Raw genomic sequence first — 20743 nt, forward strand, 5'->3', positions numbered from 1 at the left:
CCTGCTGACCACAGATGCTAGCTTTAAACAGGCGGAGGATCGCGTCCAGAGGGCCCGTGAGACGTGGCTTTCCGGGGCCTTCTACACAAACCTGGGAACAGGCTTTTTCACATATTAGTTACACCATGAAAACAGCGAACTGAAACAAAACAATTGCTGCATTTTGATAGCTTATCGAATCATTCTTTGACATTCTAAATCCTACGATTCAAAACCGGCATGTTGTCTTTCTTCAAATTCAGGAAACTTTTTAAATACCTAACCTTTGGAGACATCTAGGTTTACAGGATTATAAAAATTAAAAAGTGCTGATTAGTTTTCAAAATTATAAAGGAGCACAACAGTCAAAAAGGGAAAGACAGACCACGTATTTTGAGGTTAATTCACCAGTAAATTCCTAAGGTGACAAAGAAATCTGCATTGATTCACATCGGGTGCATTAAATCAGACCACTGAACACCATTCTGCGTAATTTTCCAAGTCCTGACTAATAGCTGTTTATCACCAGCATTTCTTGAAGCAGTGGTTAAAAAAAAAAGAAACATGGAACAGGATTCCGGTTACCTAGAGCTTATACTTTCCTTTGTCCCAGGTTCAAATGGTGACATTTGTGCAAAGTTGCTTGCTCCCATCTCTCACTTGTAGTGCTGTCGCCTTTAAAAACGCTTGAAGAGTTTCTTTTTTTGTGTGCATTTCCAAGAAGTCAGTACATATCCCTGTAAATTTCCTGCAGCAGCGGGTGCAGGGCGGCGTCGGACTCTGTCTTCTTGATCACCTGCACCAGTTGCGCATGCTCCGTGACCAGCTGCCGCAAATCTGCCATCTTTTGCAGGAGTTTTGGGAAGAGAAAGACGTCGTCGGGATGGTTGCTCTGTAAGTGAAGTTTGAGCACGTGCACGATACCCTCCTGCATTTTTTCAATGTGTCCCACATTTAGAAGGCCGGGCCGATCTATCCTCAAAAGAAAGAAGAGATGTTTGAGTGCAATTACCAGCATGCTAATACCTAATAACTGTTTTTCAGTTTGAGAAACCTTTTTTTTGTGTGGTACGCGGGCCTCTCACTATTGTGGCCTCTCCTGTTGTGGAGCACAGGCTCCGGACGCGCAGGCTCAGCGGCCATGGCTCACGGGCCCAGCAGCTCCGCGGCATGTGGGATCTTCCCGGACCGGGGCACGAACCCGCGTCCCCTGCATCGGCAGGCGGACTCTCAACCACTGCGCCACCGGGGAAGCCCTTTCTTTTTTTCTTTTTTTGGCGATGCCACTCAGCATGCGGGATCTTAGTTCCCCGACCAGGGATCAAACCTACGTCCCCTGTAGTGGAAGCGCAGAGTCCTAATCACCAGCCTGCCAGGGAATTCCCGAGAAACCAAACATTCTGATTGGACACGGCCTTTTTTTTTTTTTTTTTTACCAAAAGCTCAGCTGCCTTTAGATGCTGTCAACTTACCTAGAAAATGGAACTAGACTTTTCCCAAGTCGCTGGGCCTGATAGGGGCAGACGGGACAAATAGTCATTCCTAAATATTTCTAGGACCTTAAAATGACTAGCTACCTTACGGGGTGGCCGCTTCATTTAGGATTTGTCTGATTACCACCTGCCAGGGGAAAACCTGTATGTAGACGAGTAACTATACACACAAACTGCTTTTGCATAATATGGAAAATGAAATTCTTCCTCCTGTGTCTTCTTAGGTGCTCGGTTTCGACAATATTTAAGGAGTGTGATTATGTTTGACTTCGGTTTTGTGGTATAAAGCGCCGTTACAGGTACCTTCCAATATAAACCAGCTGAAAAGAAGGTGGAGCCAGAAATGAATCAGAGGATGGATACGGGAGGATGCTGAGGTGACCCAGAGAGGGGAGGTCTGAGGCTTGGTGCAGGAAGGGTGATGTGGACACCAGGTGACCTCCCGGGGTGCCTCACACACAGACACCAGAATTCCTGGGACAGCTCAGATCCATGCATCCTGCCCTTGTTCCAGAAAATCAGCCCCCACCATCCATATTCAATAGGCAGTGCTCTCTTTAGAGTCCCATGCATTACTAGGATTTTCAAAAGTGTTGCTCATGATGTGGATTTTTCTTTTTTTTTTTTTCTGGTTATAAAATAATTACTAAGTTTTTAAAGAGAGAGATTTTAAAAAATAGTAAGTGAACCCTCCCTCATAATTTTAACCCCATCATACAGATTTCATGTATACCTCACCAGACGTTTTTCTGATCTATGATTAAAATTTCTTTTATAAAACTGTCATACTACTTATAAATAGCTGTACATTGCTCTCCCCACAACACGACATCTTGAGCGCGCAAAGGACGGTGATAGATGACATTCTGTGCTTTTTGCCAGAGCACAGGACTTCCTCCACCTGTGCCCAGCTGGATGGTCAGAAGGACAGACCTCGTGGAGCTGGGCCACCCTCCCCCAGCTCCACGTCCAGAGTCCGGGCAACTGTGGCCAGCCTCAATTCTGCGAGTGAGGGACTCACGGGGGACAGTACAGCTTCAGGCAGCTTGAGGAGGCAGTGGCCCCTTCGGTCTCCCCTAAGGCTGGGTAGGGTCAGCCGAGTTTACAGTAGAGGGTTGACCTTCTTAGACCCAGGACAGGGCTATTTAAAGGAACGTGACACCGAGCCAAAAACCTGGGGACTGCAGGGCCAGCTCCCCAGTACAGAGGCCTAGATTCTCCTTCACTGGGATCCATTTCCTTTGGCAAAGCACACTTTGCAGTCACTGACAGTGAGCTACAGATATTTCTCATTATGAAACAGCATAAATATACCAATAGAGACAGCAACTGTACTAACATCTGTATGACTTTATAGAATACTGTCTGTAATACGGATATAATATCATAATAACATAATTATAACACTGTCGTCCCTTGGTATCTGCGGGGGATTGGTTGCAGGACCCCCCGAGATGCCAAAATCCACGGATGCTCAAGTCCCATATATAAAATGGCATATAACCTATGCACATTCTCCCATACACTTTAAATGATCTCTAGATTACTTGTAATACCTAACACAATGTAAACGCCATGTAAATGGTTGCTGGTGTGTGTGGTAAATTCAAGTTTCGTTTTTGGAATTTTCTGGAAATGTTTTTTTCTGAATGTTTTCAATCCGCAGTTGGTTGAATCTGCAAATGCAGAACCCACAGGTATGGAGGGCCGACTGTATATGATGATATTATACACCATACATTATAATTACAATTATATCTGATATATAATAGGCATTAGATATAATATATAATTACATTATAATTATTAATGATACCTAATCTTCCATTATATTCTAAATAAATATATATTCGTGTAATTACAGATAGAACATTTATACTTTACAAATGTGTTTATATATAATGTGAAGTTTGGGATTAACATATACACACTGCTATATATAAAACAGATAATCAACGTGGACCTGCTGTATAGCACAAGGAACTCTACTCAGTATTCTGTAAAAACCTAAATGGGAAAAGAATCTGAAAAAGAATAGATATATGTATATGTATAGCTGAATCACTTTACTATACACCTGAAACTAACACAATGTTGTAAACCGACTATACTCCAATATAAAATAAAAATTTTTAAAAATAAAAGCTCTGAAACAGAAAAAAATAACATATGCTATAGTATGATATGATATTGATATCATTCTCACTGAATTCTGGTTAGTGGCAATGTGGGGCTTGGACACCCTCCTCCCCTACTGTGTTGGCTCCAGCCTACTCACGTCGGATTTACCACAGCCAAATTCTCTAGGTGGGAGGCTGTGAGTGCCACAGGACCAGCAGGTGAAATCAATAACTTACCTCCACAGCAAATTATAGCAGCCACAAAAAGGGAAATATCACTGTCGTCCAGCTCCAGTGCATTAAACTTCATTGCAAAATCGAACTTGGGCTCCATGATATCACAAAATGGTTTTCTTAGGCTTTTTAGGAATTCACGAGTTATAAAACCATTTCCATATGCTACCAGCATCCCGTCTTTATTCATCACAGAAGACAGCATTGCAAATATGGCCTCGTAAACTCCATATTTCAGCAAAGTGACTTGGTCGTTCAAGTCCAAGTTTGCGAACCCCGGGATGGACTTGGCGAATTCCGTGAGCTCCGTGACCGTCTCCACAGACGTGCACTGGCAGCAGTGGAAGATGCGGACCTCTGCCTCCTTGTTCTGGATGCCGTTGGCCACCAACTTGGCCACGAGAGTCTTCTCGGCCATACATAAGGTCTCCATGTCGTGTATGACAAAAGGCTGAAAAGAAAAACACTGGAATAAGTCGGGTGATTGGCGACTAGCTGTCTGCTTAATTATCAAGAAACTGATGAGTAGCTGCAGTATTCCAGCCACCTGTCGAGAATCAAATTATGTACAAAACACAGTGCTCATCCTTAAACAACCTCAAAATTAGTTGGGGACAAGAAGACATTTAATAGAGGACAATACAAATCAGTAAGATAATAATCGTCGGCGCCTAAAACTGGATGGGGATTTCATTGCTAAGAAAGTGAAGTTCTGGGAATTCCCTGGCGGTCCAGTGGTTAGGACTCCATGCTTCCACTGTAGGGGGCACAGGTTCGATCCCTGGTCGGGGAACTAAGATCCCGTATGCCGTGTAGCATGGCCAAAAAAAAAAAAAGGGAAGTACTGATTTTGGCAATAAAGCTAACAAGAAAGAGAGTATTAGCAAAGCACTTTAAATATTTTATAATGTCCTCTAAATTCCCAAATACTACTGCAATAGCCAGTAATTACAATAATTCTTAATTTTGCCATTTTATGAACTTCGCAGATAATCATCATTATCCAATGCTGACTGTTGAATGAATAAGTTTGGCATGTAAATAAATACAAGTCAGAAAGTTGGCATTTGTTGGAAGTAAACAAACAAGCATTGTTAAACCCTTGCTCTTGGGGGATAAACCGGAAAGCCTTGAAGGACCCTCGTTTCCCGGTACAGGAGACGGAAATCTTCCCACCACTGCTCCATGTTCTGAGACAAATACCAAATCCCCATGGCAGCTCCCTAAATGTGGCCTTACCATTTGCATCTAAACCCCACCGTTCCTGCCATTTTATAAAGATCTAGCAGAGGAAAGAAGAGATGGTTGGCCATGTTATTTGAAGCCAACATGCTCAGAAGCAATGATGTATCTGGTGGGGCTTAGAAGAATGGGCACAGATACCGCTGCTGGCCAAAATTTACGCCAGCTCTGTGTGTGGAGCAGAATAAATGGCAGTCTCTGAGGGATCTCTCTGATTGGTTCTACAGACCAATAATGAAGTGGGCTAAGGCATTATTTTCAATCCCCACTGGATAAACACTGAGTGTATAAGAAGCCCAGTGATATGTGGGCAAAACACATCACTGACAGTGCCTCTGTGCCCACGGCACGACGTGTGCCCTATTTCTGGGCTCACGAGAGCATCAGGAGGAATCACAGCACAAAGCCATCTTCCGGGTACCTGCTGGGTATACCTGGCACAGAGGTGGGTGTGTTGGGATAATGTGATGCATTGCCTACGAAATGTGTAAACAGAATTAGAATTTGCAAGATAGTGTTGGACAAAAAAAAAAAAAGATCTGATTTCAAATCTGAGGAGAGGGAATATTTTTAAAATTATCTGTGAATGACTGAAAACATTCTGAATACAGAACTCAGAGCCCAGTTTCTAACAATCTCAAGTTTGATGAAGGAAGACTAAAACTGTCTCTCTCCAAAGACTTTAAAAGCAGGCCAGGACTTCCCGGTGGCGCAGTGGTTAAGAATCCACCTGCCAATGCAGGGGACACGGGTTCAAGCCCTGGTCTAGGAAGATCCCACATGCTGCAGAACAACTAAGCCCATGCGCCACAACTGCTGAGCCTGCGCTCTAGAGCCCGTGAGCCACAACTACTGAGCCCACGTGCCACAACTACTGAAGCCCACGCACCTAGAGCCCATGCTCTGCAACAAGAGAAGCCATCGCAATGAGAAGCCCGTGCACCGCAACGAAGAGTAGCCCCCGCTCGCCGCAACGAGAGAAAGCCCGCGCACAGCAACAAAGACCCAACGCAGCCAAAAATTAATTAATTAATTAATTAATTAAAAGCAGGCCAGATTTACCACTGTTTTGAGAAAGTTTGGGGGCAGTTCTGCTTCACAGGAAGTTGGAGCTCGGATTTAAAGTATTAACGTTTATAGGATGGACCAGAAACATGTTTTTAAAGGACAGATGGCAGTACTCCCTCAATATCAGAAAATATTATAAGGCCACCTTGACTTTATTCAAATCACTGGCTTTTCAAAAGTACATTCAGCAGAAATAAAGGTGTTACATAAAAAAATAAAAAAAAAAGAATCCTGTTGTCAAAAAAAAAAAAAACCTTGAGAAACACTGAGTTAAATAAAGTTAGAGCCTACCAGAGCCTTTCACATGAGTGTACACCGTGGATCTTTAAGAATGGGATTAGCATAAACAGTGGTTCCCAGTGTTTGACTGCAGAACGCTTATTATTATTATTATACTGTTGTTATTTGGTAGGACATCTCTTGGACTAGCACAGACTGGCTACACAATTTGCAGGGCCCAGTGCAAAATGATAATGTGGGGTCCCTTATTCGAAAGTGCCTACGAATTTCAAGACAGCGACAGAGCATTAAACGTCAGCACAAGGTCCTCTAAGCAGGGGCGTTGTGAAACTGGACACAAGCCCAGGACGCTGGCCCTGGACTATTTTTATGTGGAACATTCTCTCATAAACGGAGACTTCAATGGTAAAAAATATTTCATTTCATTTGTATAAAATTATCGCCTGGATTTTAAAAGGCAGGCCTCGTGAACAGGCAAAATAAGAAATGATCTGAATTTCAAACAAGTGCTAACATTTAAAAATTCGTGTTTATTACAGCCAAAGAGATATTATAGAGTAACACCCTTGAAAGTTTGCCAGACTTTATTGAGAAACATTCTTGATTAGACTATTTAAAAAATCCAGAAGCTTATGTTTAACTTTGGAATATTCTTTTTATCCTCAAGCTTGAATATGAATATATCTGACGTTACGGGTAGTCATTTCAAATCAGTGAAGCACACTGTAAAGCTTTTAAACAGCACAAGGCAGAAAGCTGCCCACTTTCCCCCAAAATCACTCCACGCCAGGACCAGAAGTCTCCCCTAACTGATATATATTTCCCTCCCTCACACCTGACACTGTTCTATGTGTGTTAATGATGTTATTTATAAGAATTCATCTCCAAAACACAATGAAACAGCATTTTCTATGAAAAGTTCGGCAGCAGCATCTTTTCGGAGCAATTTAATTGTGACTTATTGGTAGAATTGCTTTGGATGAAATGATCTAATAAGCTCTTGGGTAGGTTTTACTACACACTTCTAGATATAGTACAAAATAGTATGTTTTTCAAGCTACCGACAAGTTATAGGTATAATATTTCAATATAACACAGCAGGCCAAACCCCACGGTGTGGTGTGAGGGAGCTGCCATTCCAGGATGCCGCCCCTCCCGGCAGCTCTGTCTCTGACCCAGCACAGATGGAGCAGAGACTGTGGCCCCAAGCTGGATGCTCCAAGCTCTGGGGCGCACTGGGCTGGGCGGAGAGGTAGGAGGAGGGCCATGCTTTGACATACAGAGGAAATGGGGTGGGAAGTGAACCCAGCTTGGAGCAGACAGTGCCGTCAAAGGCAGTGGCTGGCCCTGAACACTCCCTTTCAAACTGGTACCCGCGATGCTCTGCTTTGGAGGTGGGCAGAAGCAAGCAACTGACTCTCAGCAATGCCCCGAATTCTGTTTTTCCTATCCAGTGAAGCCCAGTGCTGGACTATGGGTCTATCATTTATTTCCTTAAGACCAAAAGACAGATTCCTCTCCCAGAGTAACTGTGTGATGGCCCTCAACTGTCCAGATTTCAACTCTGGCCGTGGGTGATGGGCTCCTTCTTAGAGTGCATGGATCTCAGTGGGGTGTGAGAAGGATACTCCATGGAAATCAAGTTAATATTAATTAAACAAGAGTGTTTGGTTCTGAGTCAAGATGACTTTTAAGTTTGCTTTGCTTTGCATTCTGAAAACCCAAGGGAGATGCAGAAGAACTCAGCAAGATCTAAAAGGATTCCAAGAGATCAAAAATTTGGGTTGCTTAAAAAAAAAAAAAAAAAAAAAAATTTGGGTTGCTTTAAAAAAAAAAAAAATGGGTTGCTTTAAAAAAAAAAAAATTGGGTTGCTTCAATTTGGGGCTATACGAATCATTTCCAGGATAGAAATTGAAAGGTAAAAGATTACTTTGCTTTCACCCTTGTGATCTGGAAAGGGTTAGGGTGGAGTTTCTTCGAGCCTCTGGGGCCGCCCAGCATGGGTGTGGCTTTATGGTTTAGCAAGAGTTTGCTTGAACCCTCCTAAAGTACCTCAGCCTATTTAATTGGAAAATTCACCGAAGAATGAAAAGACTTGGTAAAAAAGAGGTTTGGTTTGTTCACGAAAGTAAGTAGCTCGTGAGATGCTTTATTTTCCTGTGACTGAAAATTCCAGCTTGTAATTCCCAATAAAGATGGCTTCAAGCTACTCATTAGTACAAATCAAACCTGTTTCACCACTCTCATAGGAGAAAGGCAAAACGTCTTTATTCGCCAACCTTGGGCCATCCCCCTTTTTGAAGGTAGCTCTGAGATTAGGCCTGCAATGGAGACAAAGGCTTAGCTAACTGTGGGGTGGGTACAGGGTGGCATCAGGCAGGGGAGGCAAAGTGCAGGCATCCACAAGGGGCAATCTTAGTTGCTACCGAGAAGGTCCAGAACCGTCCAAAAAGACAATCAAGTTTCTGTAAACAAAGGACCCTTTCTAAGCCCCGAGATGTCATTTCCTTCTCATTGGAGAAAAAGAAGGTGGGCAGGGGGTAGGAAGGGGGAGGTCGGAGAGGAGAAGGTAGTTTCAGGGGAAAGGATGTGAGAGCGTACTTTGAGTGGGAAGTGAATAGTTTCATTTTCTGGCATTAAAATAGGGATTAAAAAAAAATCGCTTAAGAAGCAACCCTAGAATCTGGTAAACCATTAACCAGACTTTCTGAGTGCATTAATTACATAGTCATTATAAGAACTTGGTTGCTAGGAGCTTTGAGGTGGATCAAATGGGATGGGAGTTGCTGCTGGGCTACGTTTTATAGTCTCTGAAGGAAATGTTTCCGTTGCGTTGTCTCTCGTTTGCGCTGGGGATAAATAGGATTTTCTCAGCGTTTAGGACAATACTCCCTCAATCCTCCTCCTCGACTCTGGCTGACGTGTTGCCAAAGGAGCACTTCAGACTATGATAACCGGCCGCAGAGCCACCTACCGGATTGTTGCCGGCCTTTCCCGCGAGGATGACCCGGGCCTTGACCTTGTTCATGTTGAAATTCTTTAAGTAGGCCTCGTAAATCCTCTTGGCGAGAGATCTGAGATCTGCGGTTTCAGAATTTTCTAGGTCATGTTCACACGTAAGGATTTCTGCTTTCAATTTTGCTTTTTCCGATCTTGGCATTCGCCCGAAACGAATCGCTGGGGGTCGGAGGGGAGAAACGGAAGAACGGAAAACACAGAGAAATGAACAACAAAACACGGCACGAGGACTAACGGCTGGACGACAGGTTCACACCGCGGGTTAGACGGTGAGCAAACATGCATATGGGTAAGTTACAATCCACTTCTCAGCACCATTCAGCTTCCTCCCTTGGAGAGATGGAAATAAACCTCAAACTCCATATATCCTGAACTTTTAAAAAAGCTTAAAAGTAAAGGTGGCACCATGACTCACTTTATCAGTAGGATGGGCTTAAGGTCACTTCATGTCATTAGGTACATAATTGAGCCTTTCGGTTAAGGAGATGAAAGTGAGCCTTAGAAGGAGTTAACACAGTACCTTTTTCTTTTTCTAGAAGGTAGACATGCAACTCTTATGAACACATTATTTTAAATTCACTTTCCTGTAGTAATTGGCAAATTCTAAACTAAGAGTATGGGGACTTCCCTCGTGGTCCAGTGGTTAGGACTCCGAGCTTCCACTGCAGGGGACCCAGGTTCAATCCCTGGTCGGGGAACTAAGATCCCAAAAGCCGAGCAGCACGGCCAAAAAAATAATAATAATAAGAGTAGGGCTGAATATAATTAAATTCATAATATGGTAAAATGTTTGAAATGGCACATGCTTCATACATATGATACGAACATTAAGACATCCCAGTGGTTTCCAATGGGTTTCAAAATCTTATATCAAAGTTGTACCATTTGAAGTTTCTAACAGTATTTCCAAGGGTTCTACTGGACCTCTGTTATTTGAGGCTTATTTTCCTTAGGCTATCATGTTACAAAATGACCCGAGCATTAAATGCTGCAGCACATTCATTCAAAATACGGTCTGTTCCGACCCGATAAGGCGGGTAAACTGAGGCATGGGTGGGGAAAATGCGATAGACAACCTTACCTACCATTATGGGACATCCCAACCGAAAGGCACTTGTGAAAACGACAATACTGACACTTATTCCGATTCTTTTTCTGAATCTTGCAGCTACGGTCACATGTGTCATATGCCAGCTTTAGCCGAATAGTTCTCCGAAAGAAACCCTGCGGATTGATATACAGTTTATTAAAGAATACGCACCACTGAGGAATCAGTGTCATTCCTTTATTCACGTTTCCTGTTGCTCATTTATTGTCTTTTTTTTTTTTTTTTTGGTGGCACTCGGGCCTCTCACTGTTGTGGCCTCTCCCTTTGCGGAGCACAGGCTCCGGACGCGCAGGCTCAGCGGCCATGGCTCACAGGCCCAGCCGCTCCGCGGCATGTGGGATCTTCCCGGACCGGGGCACGAACCCGCGTCCCCTGCATTGGCAGGCGGACTCTCAACCACTGCGCCACCAGGGAAGCCCCTATTGTCTTTTTTTAAATGAACGAAATGTAGAGAAACAGTTCATCTAGAAAGTCTGATGTAACTGGGGCAAATTGGAAATTTGAAATTTCATTACATGTAAAATGAAAAACAATAAAATGAGGCAAAAGTCAAAGTAATTTCAACACGTCCTCACCTGGCCTGGGAAGACACAATCACAGTCTCCTGAAGAGTGACTCTGCCTTGCTAAGATTTATACAAATGTGACTTTCTCTTCTGAGGACAGATCCATATTTGTGACTAAAAAGTTCTAAGAATTTTTGTAAGAGAATATTAACTCTCTAAAGGACAAAGATTACATAATAAAAGGAAGCCAGCTGGTTGTAAATAATTTTCTTGCTTTATAAAAGTGTCTTAGGGACTTCTCTGGTGGTCCAGTGGTTAGGACTTAGCACTTCCACTGCAGGGGGCATGGGGTTCATCCCTGGTGGGGGAACTAAGATCACGTGTGCCGCGTGCTAAGGCGCGACCAAAACAAAACAAAAACAAAAAACAAATAAAAATATCTTAAACTTTACTTTAGTAAAGAACCAACTTTACTATTTAGTTCATAAAAAAACAAAAGTAAACAAGGGTGACTAATCATGGCCCTGCAGAAAAGGCCACTTTGCAAGTAGTTTTTTTCAAGGTATGTGGTTGGCAAATTGTGAAGGGTTTATATTTACACTGGGCTCTTTCCTCTTTGCTTTCCGGTCATCCTTCCATAGTTCTGCTAGAGGACACGGCCTGACCCCCTGCACTGCGGGCCCTCGGTCACCTATGGTTAGAGGTGCAGCTGAGCTGGCACAAGAATAAGGATATACACAAGGGTGCTCGTGGTTCGGGTGGACAGGCCCCCGACGTGCAGGAAGGGGCTGCTGGGGTATCCTGAGCAGCTGGGGAGGACACGGCCGCGGGTCTGGTCGTCGCCCAGCACGTGCTGCAGGATCCTGACATCTCTGATGGTCGTGAGAACCACTGCCCTCCATGACCTTCCGATGAGGGTGGAGAGAGAAAGTGGACAAAACTCTCTGACCTCGCATCCAAATGAAGGGAGCATCTTTAATGTGGTTTATTTTCTGTTAAAGAACACACTCTCTACGTCACTTACAAAGAACAGCCCAGCAATATGCCATAGACTTTCCAAAGAGAGAAAGGAATGTGTTCCGTGGGTCAGTTTCTGATCTACAACTTGAGCAGACCTTTCTTAGTAGTGACAAACATTTGTGTATAAAATAGAAGGAACCACACGTAGTCCCCGAAAGGCCACCTTTCTCCCCATCCAGGGTCCACCGTACCTTGCAGCCTTCACATGCGTGAACTCCGTAATGGTAGCCCGAGGCTTTGTCCCCACAGATTCTGCACTCGATGTTCAGTGCTACACTGGACGATTCCTCGGCGCTGCCAGGAACCACAGGGTAAGAGATGGACGAGGGACTCGAGGCTGGTGAGAGGGTGTCTAGGAACACAAGGGGAAGATTTACGAATATTCATGGCCTTGCCATCCGATGTCGAAACCAGCTCTCTGAGGATCTGAGTTCACGGGTGAGGCATTTAGTGGGGAGGCATCAGCTGGTGGGCAGGGCTCCCATGCTGCATCCACCCTGGCCTGGCCCTTGCACACCCTCTGTGCTCCCACATTGACCACGTCGCCGGCATCCCCGCAGCTCCCACCCAAGGGGCTCCCCAACTGAGAAACAACTTTACTTTTTAATCCATAAAAAACAAAACAAAATGGACTAAACCATGGCCCTGCAGAAAAGGCCACTTTGCAAGTAGCCTTATTCATACAAATGGTTACAGCAGCTTTATTCCTTTTTTTTTGGCGGGGGGGGTGGGGTGGGTATACTATTTTATTAACATTTAAATGTCACCAAGAATGAGCTCAAGTATATGCTAGCCACATGCTCAGATTTTTTTAAAAATAAATTTATTTATTTATTTTTGGCCGCATTGTGTCTTGTTGCTGCACGCGGGCTTTCTCTAGTTGCGGCGAGCGGGGGCTACTCTTCGTTGTGGTGCGCGGGCTTCTCATTGCGGTGGCTTCTCTTGTTGCGGAGCACAGGCTCTAGGCACATGGGCTTTGGTAGTTGTAGTACGTGGGCTCAGTAGTTGTGGCTTACGGGCTTAGTTGCTCCTGCGACATGCTCAGATTTTTGACACAAAGATAAAATGGACAGACAGCTTTAAGGGTGCAATGTATTTAACACTGCACAATACAGTCAACAATTAGACAATCTAGGGGGTGGTATAACTATACACTACAAGTATAGTGACAAGCCCTGGAACTGGAGGAAAAACCCACCATTCAGGACTTAGCAGGGGTCCTTGCAGCAGCTTTATTGTTCTTAGTTGCCAAAAATCGACATGTCCTACACAGAACTCATTGCTTTCTTTGCGCCCTCCCTTCCAGCCCTTTTGTAATTGTTAACTCAGTAAATGGCATCAGAATATAGAATAAAAATCCATGTGGGCAACGCAAAAGCACAATCCATGAAAGAAAAAAAAAGAAGCTGGACTTTCTTTTCTTTCTTTTTTTTTTTTTGCGGTACGCTGGCCTCTCACTGTTGTGGCCTCTCCCATTGCGGAGCACAGGCTCCGGACACGCAGGCTCAGCGGCCATGGCTCACGGGCCCAGCCGCTCCGCGGCATGTGGGATCTTCCCGGACCGGGGCACGAACCCGTGTCCCCTGCATCGGCAGGCGGACTCTCAGCCACTGCGCCACCAGGGAAGCCCTGTGTCATATTTCAGATTCCACATATAAGTGATATCATATGATACTTGTCTTTCTCTGACTTACATCACTTAGTATGATAATCTCTATGTCCATCTATGTTGCTGCAAATGGCATTATTTCATTCTTTTTAATGACCGAGTAATATTCCAATGTATGTATGTGTATATATATATATATATATATATATATATATATACACACACACACCATGTCTTCTTTATCCATTCCTTCGTCAATGGAAATTTAGGTTGGTTTCATGTCTTGGCTATTGTAAATAGTGCTTTAGCAGCTTTATTCTTTTTTTTGGCTGTGGCATGTGGCCTGTGAGATCTTAGTTCCCCGACCAGGGATTGAACCCAGGTCCTCGGCAGTGAAAGCACAGAGTCCTAACCACTGGACTGCTGGGGGAATTCCCCAGCAGCATTATTCTTAATTGCCAAAAATCAGAAGCAACCAAGATGCTTCAATAGGTGAGGCCAATCCCCAAAGGCTACAAACTATATTATTCTTAATATCCGACATTTGTGGAAAGGCAGAAATACAGCAGTGGTAAAAAAAAAAAATCAGCGGTTGGAGTAGGGGTCGGGGAGGCAGGGTTGAGTAGGTGAAGCCCAGTGGCTTTTTGGACGTGGTGAAACTATTCACATGAAAATGTAATGGTGAATACAGGACACAATGCACTTGTCAAAATCCACAGAATTTTACAGTACAGAGTGAACTTTAAACGTGTGCAAATGAACAACAAAAAAAAAAACTGAGGAGGTCAAGAGATTCCAGGATGGCACACAGAATGTGATGATACAATCTATATCACAAATGTAAGAAACATTTGTAGGAAACCTCGCTGAAGATATTCGTGTAAGCGACCTTGGAAACGAATGGAGTCTGTGAGGCCAAAGGCAAAAGAACTGCACCTGGACACTGTCCCCAGCCGATAAAGTTGTTTTCCACAGGGCTTTGGGTGAGCAGTTCTGAGGCCACCGCACTGGAAATGAACAACTAATTGTTCATTTAATGATGGTGACTGAATGGATGGCTGGATGGTGGGCCAGGTCTCTCACTGTTGGAGCGTGAGCTCATTGATAAAGCAACAGGAGGAGGCTAAAGTGGTCCATGTGGTGGTGGATTAGAGGTGCAGACATCTGTTTGAATTCACGTTTACCCTGACATTGAGACAGACAGCTATATACAGAAATACAGACGTGTACATACATGCGTTAGTATGTACACATGTATGTCTCTGCTCTATCAGCTGAGAGAGCCTAAAAGAAAAGATACTCCAGGGAATTCCCCTGCGGTCCAGTGGTTAGGACTCCGCACTTTCACCGCCGAGGGCACGGGTTCAATCCCTGGTCGGGGAACTAAGATCCCACATGCCGCTTGGTGAGACCAAAAAGAAAAAAAAAAAAAAAAAAGATATTCCAATAGCAACCTGAAATGCTTAGAGAGAACAGTACTGAGGGCTAAGAGGTAGTCCCGTGACCACCACTCACAGCGGAAAAATCTCAGAATCCTTGGGGCACTGGGTAAAATACTCAAAAGGGTTTGGCCTCTGAATCGGGGCAAAATTACTTCTAGGATCAACACTGCTCTGGTTCCGTCTAACAAAGCTTAACCACAGGACCTGAAAGGATCACCATTTTCCACGAAATTTAACTGCCTTTCAGAATAAAACTCAAGAATATTTGTGTAAATACAAAATTCTCCATCATCAACAAAGTTCACAATGTATGGTATCTAATAACAAACTGTAAAACATGCAAAGAAGCAGAAAAGCATGACCCATTCCACTCCTATCTACCCAAGAGAAGTGAAAGCACTGTCCATACAGAGGTGTGTACATGAACTTTCCCAGCAGCTTTATCTGTAACAGCCAAACCTGGAAACCATCGAATTGTTCATCAATAGCGTGGATAAACTGTGGCAAATCCATACAGTGGATTTTAGAAAATGAACTGTTGATAGATGCCACCAATGCAGATGAATCTCAAAATAATTTTGCTGAGTGAAGGAGTCAGACTAAAAAGAGTACATACTGTATGATTCCATTTATATAAAATTCTAGGAAATACAAACCGATGGATAACGATAGAAAGCAGATCAGTGGTACGTGGGGAGGGAGAGAGGCATGAGGGTGGGGAAGAGGGAGTACAAAGGGCACAAGTAAACTTTGGGGTGAGGGGTGTGGAATTTGATTGTGCTGTTGGTTTCACAAGTCTGTGTGCGTGTGCGTGTGTGTGTGTGTGTGTGTGTGTGTGTGTGTGTACATCCAATTGCACACTTTAAATATGTGAAGTTTTTTATGTCAGCAAAGCTGCTAAGAAAAATTGTGGGGGTGGGGTGAGAAAGAAAGATGGGCTGAGTAAGCAGCCTCACCCATCTGGTCTCCCAAGGAGTCAAGTTTAACCTGATTGCGTTTTATAGACGGTCCTCCTGTATTTGCCATTTACATAACTTAGAGATATCACCCAAGGGAGCCATTACATACAAAGGTGAAAAAGCTAGTTTACAAATAAGAAATCATTTTATCTCTCAAATCAATTGGAAACAATAACAGTGAAAAGCCTGGAAAGGAGACAAAGCAAGATTTTAAGAATTTTGAGATGACTCCAAACGGCCAAAAGGATTAATAAACACAGTAAGGAGAACGGAAGCGAAATAAAAATGGATGATCACACACCCACCACCTTAACGGCCAGGGGCCAAAAGTCAAGGATGTGTGTCTAGTACACTTCAGTGCAGTCACTTTTTTTTTTTTTTTTTTTTTTTTGCGTTACGTGGGTCTCTCACTGCTGTGGCCTCTCCCGTTGCGGAGCACAGGCTCCGGATGCGCAGGCCCAGCGGTCATGGCTCATGGACCCAGCCGCTCCGTGGCATGTGGGATCCTTCTGGACTGGGGCACGAACCCGTGTCCCCTGCATCGGCAGGTGGACTCTCAACCACTGTGCCACCAGGGAAGCCCAGTGCAGTCACTTTTTGTAAGTTCCCTTTTTTTATTTCTTTTTGCCATAGTGCAGACCCCATCACAAACACCGGCACAGTGCAGACCCATGTACATGTCCCCTTTTAAACAGCGCCCGTCCCCAGTGGGCTTGCTGGATTTAGAGCTCGTGCACTTTCAGCCACTCTCTCCATGCACACGGGTTTATCAGTGAACTTGGCTGCCAGCGGAGTACAAATGCTCCCTTTCCCACCGTCACCAAGGTCAGTGCACAGTCGTGAAAAATCATCTTCCTGGAGGGGGAAGACGTGAACAGACGGTTGGGGAAACATGCTCCAAACCGAGATCATGACACAGGGGGACCCACGGAGGGGAAAGACACAGAGACCTTATACCAGACGCTGCAGGCAGAACCTTCTCGATTCCCCAAGAGAGCCTGCACAGTCCAAGCTCGGAGCTCAAAACCACACACACACACCTCCTGGCCAGTCCAAACCCAACTCCTCCAGTCCCAGCCAAGACCCACTTCTTTCAAGGCCTGTGTTTCCTTATTAATTTTCTGTCTGGAAGATCTGTCCATTGGTGTAAGTGGGATGTTAAAGTCCCCCACTATTACTGTGTTACTGTCGATTTCCCCTTTTATGGCTGTTCGCATTTACCTCATATATTGAGGTGCTCCTATGTTGGGCGCATATATATTTACAATTGTTATATCTTCTTCTTGGATTGTTCCCTTGATCATTATGTAGCGTCCTTCCAAGTGTCCTGTAAAAGTCTTTATTTTAAAGTCTATTTTGGGGCTTCTCTGGTGGCACAGTGGTTGGGAGTCTGCCTGCCATTGCAGGGGACACGGGTTCGAGCCCCGGTCCGGGAAGATGCCACATGCTGCAGAGCAACTAAGCCCGTGCACCACAACTAGTAAGCCTGTGCTCTAGAGCCCACAAGCCACACTATTGAGGCCGCGTGCCACAGCTACTGAAGCCCGTGCACCTAGAGCCCATGCTCCGCAACAAGAGAAGCCACCGAAATGAGAAGCCCGCGCACCGCAAGGAAGAGTAGCCCCTGCTCGCCGCAACTAGAGAAAGCCTGCGCGCAGCAACGAAGACCCAACACAGCCAAAAATAAATAAATAAAAATAATTCTTTTTGAAAATTTAAAAATAAAGTCTAGTTGTCTGATCCAAAACCCACTTCTGCCAAGAAGTGTGGTGGAGTCAAGTCCACCCCAGACAGGGCTTCCTTTAAATCAAGGTACAATTTACACCACATTATACCGGGGTGGCTTAAACGTTGCTCGGAAAGATGAACTGTGCAATGATTTCCTCTCTCCCAGCGAGGTGACCTGAGCAGACCCCATGTTTTATTTCTTTGTATCTGCCTTGGCTGATGCCTGATGTAGTTTTTTCCCCTACTGTCACCATCTTGAAAGTTATGTTTTCGGTTTTAATATTTTTTTATTAAAGTATAGTTGATTTACGATGTTGTGTTAATTTCTGCTATACGGCAAAGCGATTCAGTTATACACACACATACATTCCTTTTTTAAATATTCTTTTCCATTATGGTCTTTGATAGGATATTGAATATAGTTCTCTGTGCTATACAGTAGGACCTTGTTGTGCATCCATTCTATATATAAAAGCTTACAAGGGAGTAGGGAGATGGTTCATATACATTTCCAGATAAAAGAGAGTGATTTTTATTATAGTAGGAGTCTCTGCTTTAAAGCAATATAAACTCACAGCATTTAAAAAATGCAGCTGACTGCTGAATTTCAAGCATTATGTGATTTATGTACAGCTTTTAAAAAGAAGGCATACTTGTTGGTTATTTATTTTATTTTATTATTTTTTAATATTTTTGCGGTACGCGGGCCTCTCACTGTTGTGGCCTCTTCCGTTGCGGAGCACAGGATCCGGACGCACAGGCTCAGTGGCCATGGCTCCCGGGCCCAGCCGCTCCGCAGCATGTGGGATCTTCCCGGACCGGGGCACAAACCCATGTCCCCTGCATCGGCAGGCGGACTCTCAACCACTGCGCCACCAGGGAAGCCGGTTATTTATTTTAAATATGGCAGTGTGTACACATCAATCCCAAACTCCCTAACTATCCCTCCCCGCCGCCAGGTAACCGTATTTAACATAAATAACCAACAGGGACAAAAAATTACAATTAAAAAAAAAAATCAGTCACCCAGGATGCACTCAAAGATTTGCCCACAGGGAGGTGTGTCACAGAGCTGTTCATCATGGTGAAAAATTACATACAGGCTGCTCAGGTAAGTTACATGCAAGAGATTACTCTGTAGTGTAAAAATTATATTTTCATGTGAAAAATCAAATGAGCTACACATTTATGGTGTGTGCACTCTTATGTGTATATTATACTTCCATAAAAAGTTTATCCAAACAAAAAACAAAAAAAGAAGGCATACTATGATATGCGAGACACGCCTGAAAAGTTTCAAGGCCCGGTGGCACTGCATGTCGTGCTTTTACACATCTAAAGATTTTAATGCAGAGAGATGTGACTTCTTTTTCAGGTAAAGAGAACAACTTTCTCTGTGGAAAATTCCAGATAAAGCTTTCTAGGAAATAGCACACTTACCTGTAATAACGGAGCCATCTGATCCTGGACCACTTCCTAAATACTGGTATTCTGTAAAACTAAAGCTTCCAGAACTGTCCTCACCAATGGACTGAGAAATATCTTGAATGGTTCCCATTTCTTGTAGGAATTCTTCAGAGAGTGGACTTTCCAGATCATCAGCCTCGAGTGGGGAGAGGGGACCAATCGGGCTCTCTGTGTCCACCATCTCGACTGGATGGAGCTGGTCCCACTGCCGGGCTCCACGTTCCTGGGAGGAGAGAGAAGTCATGCGTGAAGTGGACACAGAAGAACACTGGTTTTCCTTTAACAAAAACATCATTTATCAGCAGAGACACACCTGAACTCACAATCTAAAAAGTAACATTGTTGGCCACCTTACCTCCGCTTGACTCTTGACAAGCTCATTAAGAAAATGAAAATCTTTATTATTCTCTTTTATTTTGGCCGAGCAGCTTGCGGATCTCAGTTCCCCGAGCAGGGATTAAACCCAGACCCCTGCAGTGAAAGCACCGAACCCTAACCACTAGACCACCAGGGAACTCCCAAGAAAATGAAAATCTGTAAACAAGAGCACGTCTCAGGAGCCACAGCCGAGCAGGCCAGGAATCATTCGTGCACCATCAAGCACACACTGTGTATCCGAGGTGGACGAAAACAGCAGAGGACACACATAAAGTCCCCGCTGTCCCGGAATGCACCTTCTGGTGGTGACAGGTCTGGACAGTCTGATGGGGATACAGTGATGCAGGGGGAGGATGGGGAAGGACACTGCCCTACATGACTGGCCAGGGAGGACCTCTCAGAAAAGGGGCGCAGACACCTGCAGGAATGAGGCAGTGAGCTGTACGGACATTTTGGGTAGAATGTTCCAGCTAAAGGAGCGGCAAGTGGAAAGCCCCCAGGATGGAAGCATGCAGACACTTCCAGGCATGCGCAGGCCAGTCTGGCTCAGGTGGGAGCCCGGGGGGGAGTGGGACGGGCAGGCAGTCGGCACACACGCTGGAGGCAATATCATACGTTCTCCTTGCACCCATGGGGGGGAGTCATGTAGGTATTCCTGAAGAACGAGTACGCCATAACAAATACATCGTAGAGTTAAAAAAAATCTGAACATGCCAGTCCCCAACAGCGCTAGGCTGCTGCAACTCACGCACAGAAGGACGCTCTCCACGTGGGCACTGTTACGGGCTGCACCGTGTCCCCCACAGATTCCGCTGCAGGAGTCCTAACCCTTAGGACCTCAGAATGTGGTTGCCTTTGCAGATAATAAAGAGGTGATTCCACTAAAATGAGGTGTTTAGAGGGGGCCCTAATCCAATCTGGCTGGTGTCCTTGTAAGAAGAGGAGATTTGGACACACAAAGAGAGACAGCGGGGTGCACACACAGAGGGGCGACCACATGAAGACCCAGCGCGAACGCTGCCACCTGCAAGCCAAGCAGAGAGGCCTCGGGAGAAACCAAAGCCGCCGACACTTTGATCTTGGACTTCAAGCCTCCAGGACTGTGAGAAATAAATGCCTGCTGTTTAGGGGC

At 44.6% G+C, this 20743-nt stretch overlaps 1 protein-coding gene across 1 annotated transcript; it reads right to left on the minus strand.

Moving 5' to 3' along the window:
- Positions 1-626: 626 nt before the first annotated feature.
- PPARA (peroxisome proliferator activated receptor alpha) lies at positions 627-19443 on the minus strand. Its single transcript, XM_007453906.1, has 6 exons — positions 19207-19443; positions 12220-12380; positions 10481-10619; positions 9352-9554; positions 3830-4277; positions 627-951 (listed from the first exon to the last, which is right to left on the minus strand). Exons 1-6 carry the CDS (start codon positions 19412-19414, stop codon positions 704-706), a joined length of 1407 nt encoding a protein of 468 aa, XP_007453968.1. The 5' UTR covers positions 19415-19443; the 3' UTR covers positions 627-703.
- Positions 19444-20743: the final 1300 nt, after the last annotated feature.

Source organism: Lipotes vexillifer, unplaced genomic scaffold, assembly GCF_000442215.2.
Source record: "Lipotes vexillifer unplaced genomic scaffold, Lipotes_vexillifer_v1.1 scaffold382, whole genome shotgun sequence".
In the NCBI taxonomy this organism is placed as follows: domain Eukaryota; kingdom Metazoa; phylum Chordata; class Mammalia; order Artiodactyla; family Lipotidae; genus Lipotes; species Lipotes vexillifer.

Bases quoted from the DNA above. Each gene is read 5' to 3' on its own strand.
- PPARA (XM_007453906.1), bottom strand. From the start codon at position 19,414: ATGGTGGACACAGAGAGCCCGATTGGTCCCCTCTCCCCACTCGAGGCT. The intron at 9,555-10,480 runs GTAGGTAAGGTT...TCCGACCCCCAG, and splicing joins GGTTGGGATGTCCCATAATG to CGATTCGTTTCGGGCGAATG. The intron at 952-3,829 runs GTAAGTTATTGA...TTTTGAGGATAG, and splicing joins TGCTATAATTTGCTGTGGAG to ATCGGCCCGGCCTTCTAAAT.